The following is an 18,975-nucleotide window of genomic DNA, read 5'->3' as shown; positions in this document are numbered from 1 at the left end:
GGTTCTGGTTCTGGTTGTATACTGCACACAACGCCCTGGTGGGCTATCACAGTACAGTGGTCGAGGTCATTTGCAGCAGCAACAATTTAATCTAGGCAACATCACTCCTGTCTTCAAATTCATAGGAAAAAACAATGCCTCTTAGAACTTTTGAGATTTTTCTTGTATAAGGGAGACATTTGAGAACCCCCCCCCCCCCCCCCGACATTTAGGTGATGTAAAATTATAAAATAAAATGCATTATTTTATTAAGGCCTTGATATTATTCAATTACCGGTAATTATGTATTGTGTACCACATGCAGCATTCCTGTATATCTTTGTAGAATGTATCTTATTTGCTTTTTAGTCTGCATTTTCAGAGGCAGAAACATTTCCTGCTACACGTACATACCTTGTACTTGTAAGGTATAAAGTATAACAAATGAACATTATTACATGTAGCAGCATAAACTAGGAGATCCATAAAACACATGTATGATAATGTGGCAATCTCAAATAAAACAGTTGAGAAATGCAGGCCACCATCATCTCTTGCTTGATATTGATGGTAACCTCTGAAAACAAATTACATTACACAGTGCATATATTATAGGCACCTACTTGTTACACACAAAAGGGACAACAGAGATGAAATTGTATGTCACAAAGATTCTTCCTACTGCCCCATCCTCTTACAGACCACAACTCAGACAGTCATTGTCTATGACAAGCGAGAGTATATCTTTGAAGGTTTCTCCATCTTTGCCCACCAAAGCCTGGATGAGGTGCCAGAATGCAAAGTGGTCCGCTTTGGCCGCGAGTATACGCTCCACTTTTTCTCAGAACCCATGCCTGAAGTAAGTATAATGCTAAATTCAGTTGCAGCAGACAGATTATTGAAGGCCTCCCTTCTTATTCTGATTGTTAGATGATGCGCTAACAGCATATTATGTATTGCGTTTGTATGGAATGTTTTATTTTTTCTTCTTCCTATTCTTTCTTTCTCACAAATTTTGTGAATAAAATATCTCAACCATGCCATTTCCAATTAACATGAAAATTTTAGTCGTATAACATGTCAGCATCTAGATACACAAAACTTTTTGTAATGTTAGCTTACCTGTGTTGTCATCTAGACGCAAAGTTCCCGGAATGCCGAAGGCGCCCCCATTCGTCGAAAACTCTATCGGAACACTGCAAATGCTTTCGTAAGGAAATTACTGGTTGCGACTTGGCCTGATTTGATGACGTTATCGGCAATTTAAAAGCGATGTACAAGCCATTGTCTATTTATAAGCCATTATCCCGAGTGCGATTTTTTGGCGAGTTATATCCCAAATAATATTTCTCTCAAGCATTTGGTGTGATTTGCATGACGTCATTGGCGATTTATAAGTGACTTATAAGCGATTGGCTATTCATAAACCATTATCCTTTGTGCGATTCTTTGGTGATTAATAATATCTTGACTTTGTGCGATTTTTTGGCGATTTGTAACGCAAATGAACAACTTGAATGCCATCGATGCATCGCGTGTTAATCGTCATCGCATGTGTTACATTTGATAGGCATCCATCAAAGACAAAGTTCATGAGAAGTGAGAAATGAAAGTAATCTGGTGTGTTTGTAATAAAACTGTAAACTGAAGTTTTTTATTATTATTTGTAATGTCACACTGTCGCACATACAGTACAAAATCAATGGCGGTTTCGTGGTTTAGGTCCCCACTCGCTGAAAGTGGGAGCGCACGCATTCCTTTACAATTTGTGCCGTGTACTACTACTGGCTTGTTGTCCCACACATAAACATCCGTGTTGCCTAGTTAGCGTTCAACTCTTTCAACCTGTACCACTGTGGTTCTAGACCTAACTGTATTATCATCTCTTCTTCGTGAAGCATGGCTAACGCAAAGTCAGTGGAGGTGTATTGAAGTCGGAACCCATTGCGTACACTGAATAAAGCGATAGTGTTAGTGTTAAGTGTGCGAGGTGAATGAGGGCGACCCAAGGCCTAAACCACGATTAAGCCAAATGAACATGTTCATTATGATAATAGCCTAATATTTCTACTTCACTCTAAAGTTATACCGAAGAAAGACTAAGGCTGACCACTTTGGAAAAAAGAAGAGAGGAGACAAAGTCTACTCCAATCATACAGAACATCGAACATGCAGAACATGGCAGAATATTCAAAAACATTGTCATTGACAATTCATAACCTGAGATTGAGAACTATTTTGAACTTGCCACTCGTGGTTATCATAGAACAAGAGGCCATTCCATGAAACTAGCCAAAGCAAGGAGTCGCCTGGACATCAGGAAAAACTTTTATAGCCAAAGAGTACAGGCCTAGTAAATGAGTGGAACAGGCTTCCACAATCAGCTGTTGATGCCCCCACACTCATTAACCTCAAGAAGCAGCTATCCAACTTGGGTTTTTAAATGGGCCCCATGGGACCCCCTTAACCCTGCCACACCGTGCTACATTTAGTGTTTATAGATGATATCCTGTCGCCAAGAACGACTACATGTAGGTGTGGCCTTCAATAAAATTCAAGGTAAAAATTTGTGTCACGTCATAGCTGTAGCCGCTCTGCACCACTTGCACTGTTTACCTCCCTCGCGAAGGCTTGGGCTAGGCTTGGGAAAGAGTTGCATTCACGTGTATTTTCTTCAGCATTACTGCAGATAGTACTTTTAAATGGATTTTGGGGTTCCTTCAAACTATATGATTATCTCCAGTTTAGTTAGGGGGCATAAATGGTACGAGGTCCAAATATTCTTCAGGTTTAAAAAAAAATAATAAGTTTAACTTCACAGGAAACATATGTCAATTTAAAAATTAAAATACTTAATTAGGGGGCCCAAAATAAATGCCTGTTGGTAGGGAGGACAGTGAAATCTGGTTATTTTGAAATTATATCTGTGAGTACACAAAAATTTGGAATGGGATATGAAGGACTTTAAAAAAACCCATATGGAAGTGGTATCACATGAAAGCTTGAGGTATGAGGATCATTTTCCAATCATTTATTTTACTGCTAGTCTTGTTTTAGAGGGTCCGATTTTGCAGCAGAATTTGTAAATGTAATTTTTAAGTTAAATGATCGTAACTTCACCAATTTTTTATCGATTTAGCTGATTTTAATACCATTGTCTTTCTCTTGGCGGGACTTTTGCCAGTGATACCAAACTTGTCTGGTTTTTATAAAAGAATCCAAAAGTCATTGGCCTCCCTACTGTTGGCTTTTTGCTTTCCTGCCACCCTGTGGGCCATAGATTGCCATAAGAAAAACTTTTTAAATGTCCAGGAATGCACTATTTCTAATCAAAAACATGATAGGTATGAATACGAAAAAGGTATTTTTTTTTGTAATGAGTTCCTATGCGGGAGCCTTCTCTGCTGCTCAAAAATGTTAAATGGATATTCAGGCCCCTTCAAACTCATCCCTCTCATCCACACTATATTCTAATCATCTCCAAATTAGAATTTCACATTGAACTTAAGAATATTTCTGGGTGGCTCCCACAAAAGGAATTTGTGCTGTTGCTGTATTATTTTTTACCAGAATCTGGTAACTCTTAAAAAATACCCTAAAGAACAATATGTCCACATCCGCCTATAATCGCAGTTTTACTGTTTCCAATGATTTCAAGTTTCAAGTCAATAGGTGAGAGGATGCATTTCCTTTGGGCAGCATTTACAATGCTCATGTACACAAATATTGCAAATATCCAATCATTTCAAATTTGAAGTCAATAGGTGAGAGGGTGCATTTCCCTTAGGTAATGCATCCTCTCATCTTCAAACAACCAGGAACATAGTCATCCCCATGTTTCCAATTTTCATATTGTCGAAAAGAAACATTCCCACATTCTGTTTGATTTTTAACTACATCATAGCAAGTTTCACTCTACCTCAAAGTCCACTGCAACATTCACCTTGTGCACCCATAACATACATTCATTTGAAGCCAATACCTCTATTTAAATTCAATTTGTTCACTTTTATAATTGCATGATTCTGGCATACAACTCGTCAATTGCCCTGCAGAAGGGCAATTGACCTGATGCGTTATACACACAAAAACGTACTTTTTTAGATAATCACATTTTTGATGTTCGAATGTCTCTGTAAAATGGAGTTCTTAATTTTCTGGGCTAGAAATATATCTCCATTTAGTCAATATTGTTGTACACTGTTCTTCAGAATTTGAATTAATAATCTTTGATAGTTTTTACGCTACACTCACTTTTATGCTAAGACCTTTCTGCCGGGAACATTTACCTAAGCTAAGGCCCTTCTGCAGGGCAACCGACGAACTGTGCACGTCTCATGTAAAGTGCTCATTCACAGCATACATGCTTTTCTTAGACAACATAAAAAAAATGACAGCATCTATGACCACCAAAGACAGGAGATTTCTCATTGGCATTTGATTATATTAAACTCATTTCCACAAGAGATATATTATTACCTTTCACTTTCTAGCAATATCAGGATGGAATTTCACTAATGCAATTCAACTGTCTGTACCTTTGGCCCTATAATCATTCTCATGCAATTTCATAGTCATTTAAATGCCCACTCAACTCAAAATTATTGTGTCATAATTGAGCAAGAACCAAGAACCAAGACGCAAACTAATGCGGTGTACTCAAAGCACTTTGTCAGAAACGTGAAAGCATATCTTCTTATCAGTCCACCAATCTACTCTCTGCTATACCAATACCCAACCCTAGTTCCGACACCTCTGGGTGCCATTTTGTGATTTGACATGATGTCAAATGATCAATCATATCTCTGTAAGTAAATATCATAACCTGTATCATTTTTAGTGGACATAAAGTTCAAGTGTCACCTGATCTTTTTGCACAGTGCATATCAGTCAGGCTATCATGTCACGCATACATGTGCACATCAAAGTGATAATATAATGGAAAAACATGCCTTTGTTTAGTTAGCCATAGCTCCTTAAAGTGACAGGGAACCCTCTGTTTTTATTCCATATTCCCAAAGGTCATAAATTGGCAATAACATTCAAAGTATCCATACTTCAGACCATTTAGATGATGTCATCATTTGGTCATCTGAAATCAAAAAAGAAGAATTGAATTTCGTAAAGTAAGGTTTTTGACACTCATTTGCAGGTATCTTGGTCTTTTTTGCTCATTACTCTCGAAATTTGGATGTGTTGTACGCATGTACTTTTGACACTGGGGACTTTCGAATGGGAGAACGAGAATGTTGTGATGCCAATCGTAGGCATATGTCAAATTTCACCTCCCCACGTTGACCTGCTGCTGAGAAAACTTTATGATTTCAGGCGTTACGTCTCGTGGTGTGTGCATTACCTGTGCCTTGGGTATATGTGGACTTTGTGACTTGTTTTTGACTTTTAATGCTGACTTTGTCTTTGACTAGATGCTAAATAAGTATCCTGGGATGAATTACATGGATTTTAAAACATAATGCATGGTAAGGTAGCAAAATGGTGCCAAGCACCGAATCGTGATTGCGTACAGCATTACATGTACGTGTATGTGTGGGACTAGGGTATGCAGTTGCAAATTGCATGACAGTGAAAGTAGGCAAAAAGACTAGGTACCTGAGGCTGTAGTTTGTATGTCTGCGGTGCTGCTGTGACGTATCAAGATCATAAACTTTCATGTAATTAAACCATTGATATTCACTCAAACTAAATAGGAAAAGTAGTGAACTGAGCACTGATTTGCTGAGAGTCATCATGATCTTTTGCACGATTTCAACTATCAAAAGAAGAATATGACGTCATAGACAATGCCGCATGAGTGCAGCACGAGTGAATTGGGGTGGACAGTGATAACGGGGGTGAACGCGTTCGAAAATTGGGTGGTGAACGAGGAATCGACACTGACACATGCGCAGTACGTGAAAAATACATCATAGCAAGGTGACGCCAGTGTCAATGTGCAAATTGAAAAGTGCCTAATTGTTTTTTGAATCAGCGTCATTGTTTTTCAATATGATGACACAATAATATTGAAAATTGCGATTCAATGGAAAGTCTCAAAACCTGCTGAGTTTACATGTTGTGTCTATGAGAGATGATTTTTTTTTTTCCATTCATGCATTGACTTGACAACATTCAATCTGGAAGCTGTATCTCAGTTGGCTGTTCCATTTCCTCTGAAACTTAAAGGGTTAGTATAGTTTTGGTTGAGATGGGGCTTCAGGTTTCCAAGTTTTTTTGAGGAAAAAATGAGAAACTTCTCGAGAAATTTGAAAGAGCATGTAATTCTAAGAGGAACTCAAAGTTTATTTGATGAAAATTGGTTTTGAAATGGCCCACAAAGAGGTCCTCATAAAAGGTGGAACCCTCCTTTTCTTAAAACCATTTTGTTTAACTTTGTTTTGGATAACTCATCCATCTCAAAATTGATTATCATCAAATTAACCTTTAACTCCTAATAGTAGAATTGTATGCTCTTGATATTTTATATAAAGTGGTTTCTAATTATTTCATAAAAGTCAAAACCTGAATCCCCTCCTCAACCAAAGCTATACCATCCCCGTTAAAAATAAAAAAGTAGAATTTCATTTCATGACTTACTGTGTCTGACATTTATTGGCAAGCATCTTAGTCATTTTTACTCAATATTATACCAAATTTGCATATGTTGTACTTTAGACAATAGCCTGTAGAATCAACATCATTGCTTTTTAATTTGATGATGTCATCACATTGAAAATTGTAATTAGATGCAAAGTATCAAAGTCTGCCGAGTTTACATGTTATGTCCAGCAATTGCACTTTTTCTCCATACCTTGAAAATTACTTAAAATTACAATTATGAGCATAGTTTACACCTAGAAATAATCCCTTATATATCCTGTCTTTTGCAGAATTTCACTGTTGAAGGTCTGAATCTTTTCTCAGAATTTCTCTTTGAAGAAATTTTGGAGCTACTGGATTTTGATTACAAAGGTGATTGCATTCTTTTTTATATTATAATTGGACTGAATTTTTACTTCCTTTTATACATGTGACAAATTTCTTACATGTAAAATACTGTAATATAAGGAAGCAAAAAAAAAAGGAAGAAAGAAGGAAGAGCTTTAATACAGGATGTACATTCGAAAGACAAAATCTAGGCATTGAAGGGCAAGGAGAATAAGAAATTAGAGATTCTGATATGACAACTCAGATATTCTGATATTACAAATAAATCAAAATTTGCAAAGTGAATCAAATATTATTCAAAATATCATTTGAGTTATGCCTTATCTCTGAGAATAGTAACACAACATTGTGGCATCAATGTTGGAACAGAAGACCTAGAAGAGTCAAGAGAGTAGATGCTGTTCTGGTGTTCAATTAACTTGATTTATAGTTGGGCTAATCATACATACAATAATTTTTTTTCTTTTTACTTCTTTGTTATGCCTTGTGTTTAAAAGCTAGTAGGTAGACTTTATGTATTAGGAATCTTTGCTATCTGTGTGTCCAATGAGATTAGCGTAATATGGTACTGATATAATTCTCAGCATCTCACTCAGTTCAGCTTTACATGTATGGTGATGGACTCACTTTTTGTAGGTAAGGAGGATGGATGCCATTTCTACCACTTCATGCCCCGTTTTGCCCGCATCCTTCCTAACAATGGCAAAGAGATTCTTTCCATGCACCATGTCATCCAGCATCTGATCAGGAGCAGTCGTCCAATCATTGATGGGGCCAAGCTGGCAGCATGGCTAGCGGTCAGTGAGACCAAATGGCAGCAATATGTGGACAAATTACGCTGTATGATAGCCACCAAGCCTGGACGAGTAAGTGGATTGTTCTCCCATCATACTTTGCCATCATACTCACTTTTTGGCTCAAGTTTTTATCTGTTTTCTCTCCTCTTTATACTGCCACAATTATATCCTTATGTTCGTATATCATGTATTTATGTGGTATGAATTTCTCTCTTCTGGACCCTTTTTTCATCTACTGGTATATTGATTTTAACAACTTTAACTTCCATGCCAATTCATCCATTGTTTGCTGAAAGTTTATTAAACATGTATAGTCACATCAATGAGAGGAAATTTGTTTAGAACATCAGGGAGACACGCAAAACTATTGTACTGGTACATTACATGTAGAAAGATCTAGCTGTTTTCATTATTAAAGAGAAACCTGCAAAGTGCAGTGTTCTCTTTGATTTTTTTTCTCTCTCTGTGCCTCTGCAACATGTTTCTGTACTGTGGTCTCTGGAATTTAGCATGCACACTCAGGGCTCTTCCTCCACTTCCACTTCCAGTAAGGCTGCTTCTTTAGGAGGAACACATCAATGTTCAACTTTTGACTTTACCCATTTATGCACCCAGGTAGAGGGAGCATTTTTCAAGAACACAACAGTTGTGGCACTGCTTGACCCTAGGATCTTTAAAGTTGGCAGCACAGTGCACATACACGAGACATATAGCACATATTGTGTAATGTTACATTTGAAGTTGTATTTGTTATTTCACTAGTCACTAGTCCATTTCCATATTTATTTACAATTACAGTAGAAGATGACTGTATGATCGTTTCGTTTCGTTTTGTTTTGTTTATTTATTTCCATTTCAAATAAAAATACAACAAATACAATGCATACAATACACTTACTGTAATCAACTCTTTCTTACAATCTGAAATTATGCCATCGATTAAAGTTGAAGTGAAATGTGAAATAAACAGAGAACTTGAAAGAAGGCTCAGAGGCCTTGTGGGGGAAAAGTCCTCTATACAACATGATATAGCACAATCAACAAATTGCATTAACACGTGCACAATACAGAACACACATCATGTCACAAACAACTGGAGGAAATGGTGGAGACATTAGATAATCAGTATTTAAGCAGGAGAAATTTTTTAAGAGACTTTTTGAATAATCATAAATTTGAGCATGAACGTATCTCACTTGGTATGGAATTCCAAACAATGGGAAAGCTAAAGCGAAGAGATCTTTTTGTGTAAGCCGAATCAACTTTGAACAAATGAAAATCATTACATATGCGGCTGTTATAATTATGAATACTACTGTTCATACTAAACATCTCTGATATATTAACAGGTAATAAATTTTGGAAGTAAGTAAACCCAGTATGAATGATATATAAGTCATGAATCTTCAAAATACACAGTTTTTTAAATAGTGGTGCAGAGTGAGCAAGATAATGACTACCTGTACATATACGTACTCCTTTCTTTTGTAATTTTAGTAATGGATTCATCTTTGACTGATTACAGTTGAGTTGCCCCAAACTGGGATACAATATGTAAGATATGGTAATACCAAAGAATTATACAAAATAAGAAGGGTAGATAAAGGTAAATAATATTTAAGTTTGTATAAAATGCCTATACTCTTTGAAACTTTATTATCTATATATTCTACATGTGCATTCCACTGTAAATGCCTATCAATATGCATACCCAAAAAATTAACACTTTCAGATTTACATATACATTGTGAATCAATAATAAGAGTAATATTTTCTACTATTTTACTCACTTCATTTGATCTATTATAAAAAGGAACATAATATGTTTTCTCAAAATTAACAATCAGTTTATTCACTTTGAACCATGTCACAACTTTATTCAGTTCACATTCTAAATTTTCTTTTAAACTTAAAGTGTCTGACTGAGTGTAAAATAAAGTTGTATCATCTGCATATAATACAAATTCCAAATTTTGAGTACATTTAGTTAAATCATTGATATGTAACAAAAACAAATTTGACTTGATTTGACTGTAATATGAGTGGCAATTAGCAAAAAATGTATATTGAAAGCGATTATCTAGATAACTAACAAACCACTCTAAAGCAATTCCTCGAAAAATTGTTCTTATTAATACAGTGGACTCCCGTTATAACGAAGTCCTCGACACCGGCAATTTTCTTTCGTTATATCGAAATTTCGTTATAACCGAATTAATAAACGATAAAGATACATAGAGTTGATAATGTTCCGGCCCTAAATTTTACTTCATTGTCACCGGAATTTCGTTATAACCGTGTTCGTTATAACGGGAGTGCACTGTAGATGAAATTATTTTGTCTTGTAAATCCATAATTGCATGAGCAGTGGAATGATGTTTTCTGAAAGCATATTGACTATTACAAATAATATCATTATTACCCAAAAAAGTATACACTCGATTGAATAAACATTTTTCGATCAGCTTTGAGAAACATGGGAGAATAGAAATTGGACAATAATTCTGAAGGAGATGACAATCCCCTTTCTTCAGAACAGGAATTAATTTTGCAACTTTAAATTTGGTTGGAACATTACCAGTTTCTAATGATTTATTAGAAATAAAAACCAATGGTTTAACTATAGAATTTATAACTTGCTTCATAATATTCACATTTATATAATTAAAATCAAACGAATAACTATTCTTTAATGATTTACAAACTTCTAATATTTCAAATTCTGTTATGGGCTTTAAAAAATTGACTTTTGACAACTGTCGGAAAGATAAGTTTGAATGGAACCTTACATTATGATTGTTGTTGACAGGAGTCATTGATTCTAATAAAGTTGAACAACAATTCTCAAAATAAAAATTAAATTCATCAGCAATAGTTTGTGGATCACCCTCTTCTTTCTCATCACAAACAAAATATTCTGGAATACTTTTCTTGATTTTGTAAGAATGTCATTTATAACCGACCATGTACCTTTAATATTACTTCTATTTTGATTTATTTGTTTAAATGATATGTTTCTTAGCATGACGCAAATAATTGTTCACTTTATTCCGATACCTTTTATATTTCATTTCACTCAAAAGAGTTTTTTTCATTAAGAAACATTTTATACAATTTATTCTTACGCTTAATATATTTCAAAAGTTTTGGAGTAATCCATGGCTTCCTTATCTTTTTCTTACATAAATGAATTTTCTTAATTGGGATATACTTATCTAACAAACTTATAAACAAAACTAAAAAATTATTGTAAGCCTCATATGCATCATTGGATGTATAAACAGAAGACCAATCTACACTATATAATTCATAATTAAGGATATTAACACTTTCAGTTGATATCTCACGTGTAATTTTTGTCATGTTTTGCTTGTTTTTTGATAATGGCATGCTAGTAAGTAAGAATATAGGTAAATGGTTGGTGATATCAACCTCAAAAGAACCACAATCAAGTTTAGCATCTACAACTTTTGTAAAAATATTGTCAATGAGTGATGCACTATCAGTAGTGATACGACTTGGAGAATCAATGACAGGGAATAAACCAGATGATGAATTGAGATTAAGGAAATTACGTCCAACATGATCTAAAGACTCTTTAAGTAAATTGATATTAAAATCCCCTAAAATGTACACATTTTTATGCTCATGCAAAACTGCACCGAGTACTTTATCATAAAGATTGATAAAAACATCATTATTGCAACCAGGCTTTTTATCCATAACCCTGACAGTATGTTTTACATCATTTACACAAAAATCAACAAATAAATATTCACAACAATATTTTTCTTCTTCTGTCTGAACAACATAATTATTTGTCTTGAATCTGATGCCGTCAGATATGAATAAACCTACCCCACCTTCTCGCCCAGAATGCCTATTAGAATTGACAAAAGTGTATCCTTCTAAATCAAAAGGAATACATGGAGTGCCAGAAATCCAAGTTTCTGTTATGGCAATTATGGAGAAGGAATGCTTTAGTAAACACAAAAAGTGTATTTGTAATTTCCTCAAAATTTCTTTGGAGACTTCGAGCATTGAAATGTATCAAGCTAAAAGCAGCAGTATGTTTGAAATGAGCATTGAACTCACTTGGGGTGTAACAATTGTAAGAGTAGCAAGAATTCAAAATTTTCACATCAGGATCTATATCTTCTATAGTTTCACTCATTAGAAATATACAAAAAGTAGGATTCAATTGATGGAATTCCTAAATCTGTGCAATTATTGCAATATAGAAATTTTGTCACATGGTACCAGCATGCCTTAGATAGTAAAACATATGTTGATGTCCTTCCTGATACACAAAACATTACATTCGCATTAATGATACACAAACACAACATAGTAAAAACTTTGGCTACACAAAGATCAATACAAATTGTGGAAAAAACAGATACAGAGTAAAGAACATAAGCAGGCTTTTTGATAAACCAAAAAAGAAAGTACATATAACAAAATGAGAAAAAGAAATGAGAGAACAGGTAAAAGGTGAGTCAAGTGAATCAACCTGTTTTCCTACACTTGGGTGGGGGACAAAATCCACCAGGAATTTCACATTAATTTTGAGATATTAGCGACATCATAAATCACAACTTTTTGAGGTCATCATTGTTATGGATCACTTTTGTTTGATTGTCTTTTCCTTTCAGCAGTGCATAGACATGTCCGTCCTTGCTCCACGCCTTGTCCACTTTTACGTTTGATCAAGTGTCATTCAACAGCTTTTGATTTCGGGCGATGAGGTCCTCGACAATTGCCATTTTCTGACCTTTCAGTTTACGTCGCTTTGAGATGAACTCTTGTCGCTTTCTGTATGACTTGAATTTGATGATAATGCCTCTTGGACTGTCCTTGTTGGGATGTTCCTTTCTGATACCAACCCTGTGGGAGCGCTCGATGTCGTCCAACTTCAGATCAACTTGAAGATGCTCGCTAGCCACTTTCAGCACAGTGATGTCGGTATTTTCCCCTGGTCTTTCCGGGCAACCAAAGAGCCTGACACAATTTCTCAGCGAGTATTGTTCCTGGGCATCTATTTTCAAGTCCATGGCATGTAGCCTGTCATTGTGCTTGCTGAGGTCCCTTTGGAGGTCGCTGATCTGCCTGGATTTCTCATTATTGCTGACTTCCAGCTCCATGATCAATGCCTGCTGTTTTTCTGAAGAAAGGAAACTCTTGCTTTGAAGTATGTCTTTTATGACTTCTTGCACAAGGGCGGAGTCATTCCGGTCTATTGACTGAGACCTGGTCTTTACAGAGGAGGCGCCAGATGACATGGTGGGAAGACACAAAGGCTGTCCTGAATGGAGATGGTTGTCTATTGTCTGGGGATTAGCAGGTAATCAAGCTCAATGAGACGCCACCAGAGGTTGCTTGTATTGACACCTCAAAAGCCAAAGCGTGGGCAAGTGCTGGTACAAAATCCCAAGCCATCAGGGAACACTCCAACAAACAGCATAAAAAGTGAGCATGTGGGACTGAGGCACTGTTTCTGATATTTGTGGTCCAAAATGGTACAAGAAGTTACTGCCCAACTAGGGCCAGTCACAGCAAAAGAATATCATGACGTGTCTCCTGGTGGATGGCAATAGTCCCAAAAATGTTTACATGATGAACCACTCACAAAAAGATGCAGAACACAGAACAAATTTAGTAGCTTTCGGGAGCAGTAGTTTACCCTGTCAGGAGCTGTCAAAATTCATACTTATCAAGTTTTCAACTCAAATATATCATGATGTAAATAGTTGTAAATATGTTTATGTTTCATGTATTTTCAAACAGGAGCTAGTCATTGTACTGTACTAAAAGCTGTATTACATTTTTAAAACCTGTGTACAAGACAGGTTTCAGACTTGATTAACATTCATAATGCTATTTTCTATTTTTTCTTATCCTGTATTCATGCATGTGCCTTAGTGTTGCCATGCATTATGCCATGTAAACATGTAAATACATAGATGCTAATAAACTTCAATGTCGACTTCAACTTTGTGTTATTGTCACTTGGTTATTCCGTAGAAACCCTCGTCTATCAGGATAGACCAGTTAGACCGTGATCAAAGAGATCCTGAGAAGGTCACTTTTCCGGTCATTGTCCACTTTGGTGTCCGTCCTGCTCAACTGTCCTACATTGGGGACCCTGAGTAAGTAAAAATCATAATATTCCTTTGAGACATACCCCTCCATGTATACTGTTTGATATGAAAGTGTTATTAGTTGCTTTATTTGCTGCTTCCCCTTTTCCCCTTGTTTTCCTTCTCCAGCTACTTTATTTCTTTTGTGGATATCTTGATATATTTCTGTCCTACTAATACAAACTGGCTTTGAAGCTTCCTTGTGATGATATGATTACTGTATTGTAATCTTCTGTTTACCAGTATGATGATAGTTTCCGCCCTAATTTCTTGTCATACATATGAATTATCTTTCATTCACAGTGAGACTTATATGTACCTTCATTACTCCAAACTGTGTATGCACTTTGTTTACCCTCTAATTACTTTCTTTTGTGTTACTCCTGCACTTCTCTTTTTGTTTTCAACATATTACTACTTCTCTTTTTGTTTTCATAATACATTCTCTGTTTAATAATTTCTGTGTACTACTACTCATCTTCTGTGTATGTGTACTACTACTCATCTTCTGTGTATGTGTACTACTACTCATCTTCTGTGTATGTGTACTACTACTCATCTTCTGTTTATGTGTTCACCTGTCCTGCTCGTCTCCTCTGGTATCATTCTTCGCTTCCTGACTAAACTTTACATTATAACCATGAACCTACCTGTCTGAGATATTGTATCATTCAGGTATCGGAAGTTGCTGAAGTCTTATACCAGGCTGCGTCACCTTCTGCTGAACAAACCCACAGTGACCCGAGCAGACAAAGAGAAGCTGAAGGTGAAGGAAGAGAAGCTGCAGGAGCTCCGCCTTAAAAACAGTCGTACTCACGAGGTGACGGCAGAGATCAGCAGTGAGGGTATCCTATCAACAGGGATTGGTGTTGACATGTGCCAGGTGAGGAGGAGCCTTGTTGTATTACAAATTTTAGTGTCATTTTGAAATCCTGTGAAAGCTGCTTTCTCATGTCCATTATAATTATCTCTTAAAGGGAAATTTATTTCTAGTTTAGTTTACAAGTTGTGTGAGATGAAAAAGCAAATTGCTACAAGCACAACTGTGATAATCTTATCAAAATTGAATTAAAGTTTGACAAATTTATGAAAATCTAAAGATTCCCCAACTTTTGCATGTGCATATATGTGAATGGGTGAGCATATGATGTCATCACCGCACAATAATAATAATAATAATAATAATAATAATAATAATAATAATAATGATAATAATAATAATAATAATGATAATAAACATTCTTACTGTGCTTCATACAAAGTTTCTAAGCACCTTACATAACATATTGTTTCATAATTATCATACCAAAACAGATATACAGTGTATATAACCTTACATTATTCAGCATAAGTACAAACTCTACAATAACTTAAATTACTCAATATACTTTAGCAATAGTTAAATGTTAATAAAAATAAATTCTTTTCCTTTGAATGTGATCAAAATCATGACAAAATTGAATTTTTGTCATAAAAATGTGAAATATCACATTTTTGTACTGACTCGCAGTGATTATCTAGAGAATGTAGGGTTCATGGGGTCAAAGGTCAGGGGTCAAAGGTCAAGTGCAACACTTCAAAATTTTACCATTTCCCTCATGTTCGTGCAATGCCGGCAGGATTTTTTTTTTTTTTTTTTACACTTGGTGTATGCATGTGTAACCTAATAGAAATTCTCTGGAGAGTTTTTTCTTTTCTTTTCTTTTTTTGCCTCAAAGGTCAAAAGGTCAAAGATCAAGTGAAAGCTCTGAACTAACTTTTTCCTCCATATCTCGGAAGTGGCTCAATTTATCGTGAAACTTACTGCATATTTATGCATGTTCTACCTGAAAGTGATTATCTTATGAATTTTAGGGTCAAAGGCCAGATGAACATGGTAACAATTTACTATTCAGTACCGAAATTGCACTTTTTCTCCATACCCGTACCATGAAAATTACTCAATGCATAAATGTATGAATGGGTCAAAGTCAAGTTAAAGTCCTTAAATCCCCAACATAATGAATCTCTTCAAAATGATGTTCAGTTAGTTATAGTATGATTTTGGACTTAGGCTTAATTGTGTTTGACCCAAAAAAAACCTTCATAATTTCAAGATTTCATGCAAAAGCTATTGTAAAACTAGGAATTTTGCATGATTTTTTTGCAAATTTGGTAGAAGAAATATTAGAATGCATGCAATATGCATTGAATGCCAGTGACAATTCAGAAAAATTTCATGCCACAAATATTTCTGGTTTTACAGTTTATGGCAAGTTGTATTAAGATGATGATATCATGAACTCATTTCAGCTGGTATTTGCAAATAACTTGCTTTGTGTGTGTTTGATATGCATATCTTCTGGGTATCTGATTTTACTCTGTTTTACATGTGTTAACCTGTTGAGAACGGACTGATTTTGCTGCAACACGCATCTCCGTAGACACCAGCCCAAGTATACTCGGGACTCATCCTCGACGGGTTATAATGATGTGGGATCACAGTTGAAGTTAAAGCAAGATTTAGTGTGCATGTGATCACATCTAGTGGAGATCTATGTCCAGTCATGCTGGCAGCTGTATTTATGTTCTGTCTCTTTCCTTTCTGTTTCTATGGCAACTAGCATGCCTTAATGCTGCCTGTTTTGGTGAGTCACTTGCGCTACTTTGCCTGTCTGCCAAGTCTGTACAAGGCTCTGGATTACAAGTTCAAGGATCCCATGCTACTCAGAGTAAGACCCATTGCCACTTGTGTTCATCTTCAGCATTTTTGGATATTTTTGTGGCACTGTAAACTAGGTGAAAAGTTAGTGGCATATTAAGAGTGTGAGTTATGGCCTTTTTCTAGCTGCATGATATGGTGCCCTTTTAAAATGTGTGAAATGACTGCAAAATCATATGATTCACAGCATGGACTGAGGTCATGCAAAAGGTACAAAAGTATTACATGTGTAGATATTGTCACTGTACCCCAATTAATGTTTGTGCCAGTAGTGCAACAAGATTCAATTTGATCAGTGAAAGTGCTAGGTAGTTTTTTTATGGCAATCTGTCTGACACTGCACGGATATCTGTACTATCCTGTGCACTGTACATCTTTAGGTTTCCTATCTGCACACAAGTCATACGAAAGAAGAAGAAAACTGCACTGTTTAACTGAGCTAGAAGGTATGATGCCACAGCTCAATGGAGTTAACTTGTACCTTATTGATTTGCTTTTAACTAAACAATGGACAGCAAGCTTGTTTCAGAACTTATGAGAACTTCACCCTCTGGGAGTATGAGTACTGATATATTTTTGTCATTTACTTCGGTTCACAGACCTCAATTAAAAGCGAACAGTTTGTTTCTCCGTGAGGTCAATGATATCAGTAGTAAAAACAAAAAACAAAACAAAACAAACACCTACAACAGCAGCAAGAACACAACAGCAAAAATCATTCTGCAGCCAAAAACTGCCAAGTCAGGAGTCAAAGTTGTCAACAGATATTTCTGTCAACTCTTTTGTGACCCAGTATGCTCTGACACACCCATCCTACAAGCTGTACTTCGGTACCAATCCAGACCATGTGAGAAACTCCCTCTACAACTGTGGCATTAGACGCAAGCTGGAGGTGACAGAACACAAGAAGTTTGTTGCCAAGGAAAGAAAGAAAGGCAAGTGATTTGATGATTATTGCAAAGGGCAATGAAGCTTATAGCATATCTGCCTATATAGCTTATCTGCCTCATGAGCCAAGACGTGGGTTTGATACTGACAATAATAATATGGTCGTTAATACCTATCCAGGGCAGTCTCTTCAGTATTCGTACTATTTTACCATAGGTCCCTGCCAATCTCATTACCACATTGCCAGGTCCCTGTTTTTACCCCCTGGTTGATAGTGGCATCATGGTAAAAACACTTCATTTCTGGACATTAAAGGGATCATATGTGACCCGCGACAGCGGTTTCAGGCAAAAGTCGCAAGAGCAAATTCCCTCCTAGGCGGGGTACAAAGATTTTGACCATTATTTTTGTCGATTTAGGTTTTTTGCAGAAATCGAATCTTTGATATGTTTTCTACATCTACACTAAATTTCACAGCATAAGACTACATTTGTAAGTTTTTCCTATCGAAAATGGAATTTTAAGCACCCTTTGTTGGATGGCACTCGTCAGTATCGAGCTTCTTTCGAACGCCGCGCCAATATCCCCAGTGTTGCTACGGCGCAGGGTCTCGCATGCGATTGGCTGGTGCGTCGCATACATTTACATAATTCGGCTTTCGGAGACACCAGTTGCAGCGTTTGGGGAATGCTTTGTCCACGCGTGCACAATTACATGCTCCATTGTTCTTGCTATAGTGGTTTATATACGCTCGCTCTGTAGTGCGTGCTCTTCGTTTGGCTTTCTATCCAAACTATTGTACCGCAATGTTCGACAACGGAAGTGAAACAAAAATCATGTAGTATGACATAATCGTGTGAAAAGAAAACTAAATATTCTTAAATTTGTCTACTTGTACATGTAGTAAAAATTATGACAGCAGACTGACTCAATGGAAGGTAGATGAAAGGAAAGGAGCGGTCACATGTGACCAATTATATTCAAATACTGCACGTCAAGATCGCACCAAACTAACGAGTCGTGTTTGTTTGTTTGTTTGTTTTAATTTAATTAGCACCACCGAACAAAGCAACATATGCATGTCTTCTAAAAGCAAAACAAACAGGAAGCGTGACCCTTGCCAGCACTAGCAATTTTCTGCCTTCAAAAGGGTCGCCAATGATAAAGACAAATCAACCACAATGAAAACGCGATTTGTAAATGTGTGGATTCGCCACCGCTCCTGTTACATGCACACGGTCATGGCGTGTGGATGCCATTGCGTAATGCGTGCACCATACACATGTACATGTACACCATACGTGCAATTATTGTATTCGCCATCTTGAAAGACGTACTGGTAAACAAACCCGAGCGAAAAGCTTTGTTTTTCGGCTCCATATGCTGAGCTCCGAGGAAGGTGCCCGGGAAATTTGACTCTCTCAGTGAGCCAATCGGAAGGCGATGGGGTTGCTAGAGGCGGAGCTTAACATCGATTGGCACCATTGTACAGATGGGTGATTCTCCCCATCGCCGCTCGGACATT

General features: G+C 36.5%; 1 protein-coding gene across 1 annotated transcript in view; it reads left to right on the top strand.

Moving 5' to 3' along the window:
- Positions 1-18,975, top strand: part of LOC139741556 (ribonuclease 3-like) — a 42,633-nt gene that overhangs the window by 8,679 nt on the left and 14,979 nt on the right. Inside the window, exons 7-13 of the mRNA XM_071652132.1 lie at positions 680-838; positions 6,867-6,948; positions 7,561-7,790; positions 13,746-13,870; positions 14,537-14,744; positions 16,465-16,572; positions 17,356-17,497. Of these exons, the coding sequence (XP_071508233.1) occupies positions 680-838; positions 6,867-6,948; positions 7,561-7,790; positions 13,746-13,870; positions 14,537-14,744; positions 16,465-16,572; positions 17,356-17,497 (1,054 nt within the window). The remainder of the gene's footprint in view (positions 1-679; positions 839-6,866; positions 6,949-7,560; positions 7,791-13,745; positions 13,871-14,536; positions 14,745-16,464; positions 16,573-17,355; positions 17,498-18,975) is intronic.

Source organism: Diadema antillarum, unplaced genomic scaffold (assembly GCF_040938485.1).
Source record: "Diadema antillarum isolate AM-2024a unplaced genomic scaffold, OU_Dant_1.0 seq00000933_RagTag, whole genome shotgun sequence".
Classification (NCBI taxonomy): domain Eukaryota; kingdom Metazoa; phylum Echinodermata; class Echinoidea; order Diadematoida; family Diadematidae; genus Diadema; species Diadema antillarum.
This window is presented reverse-complemented; position numbering and strand designations above follow the sequence as displayed.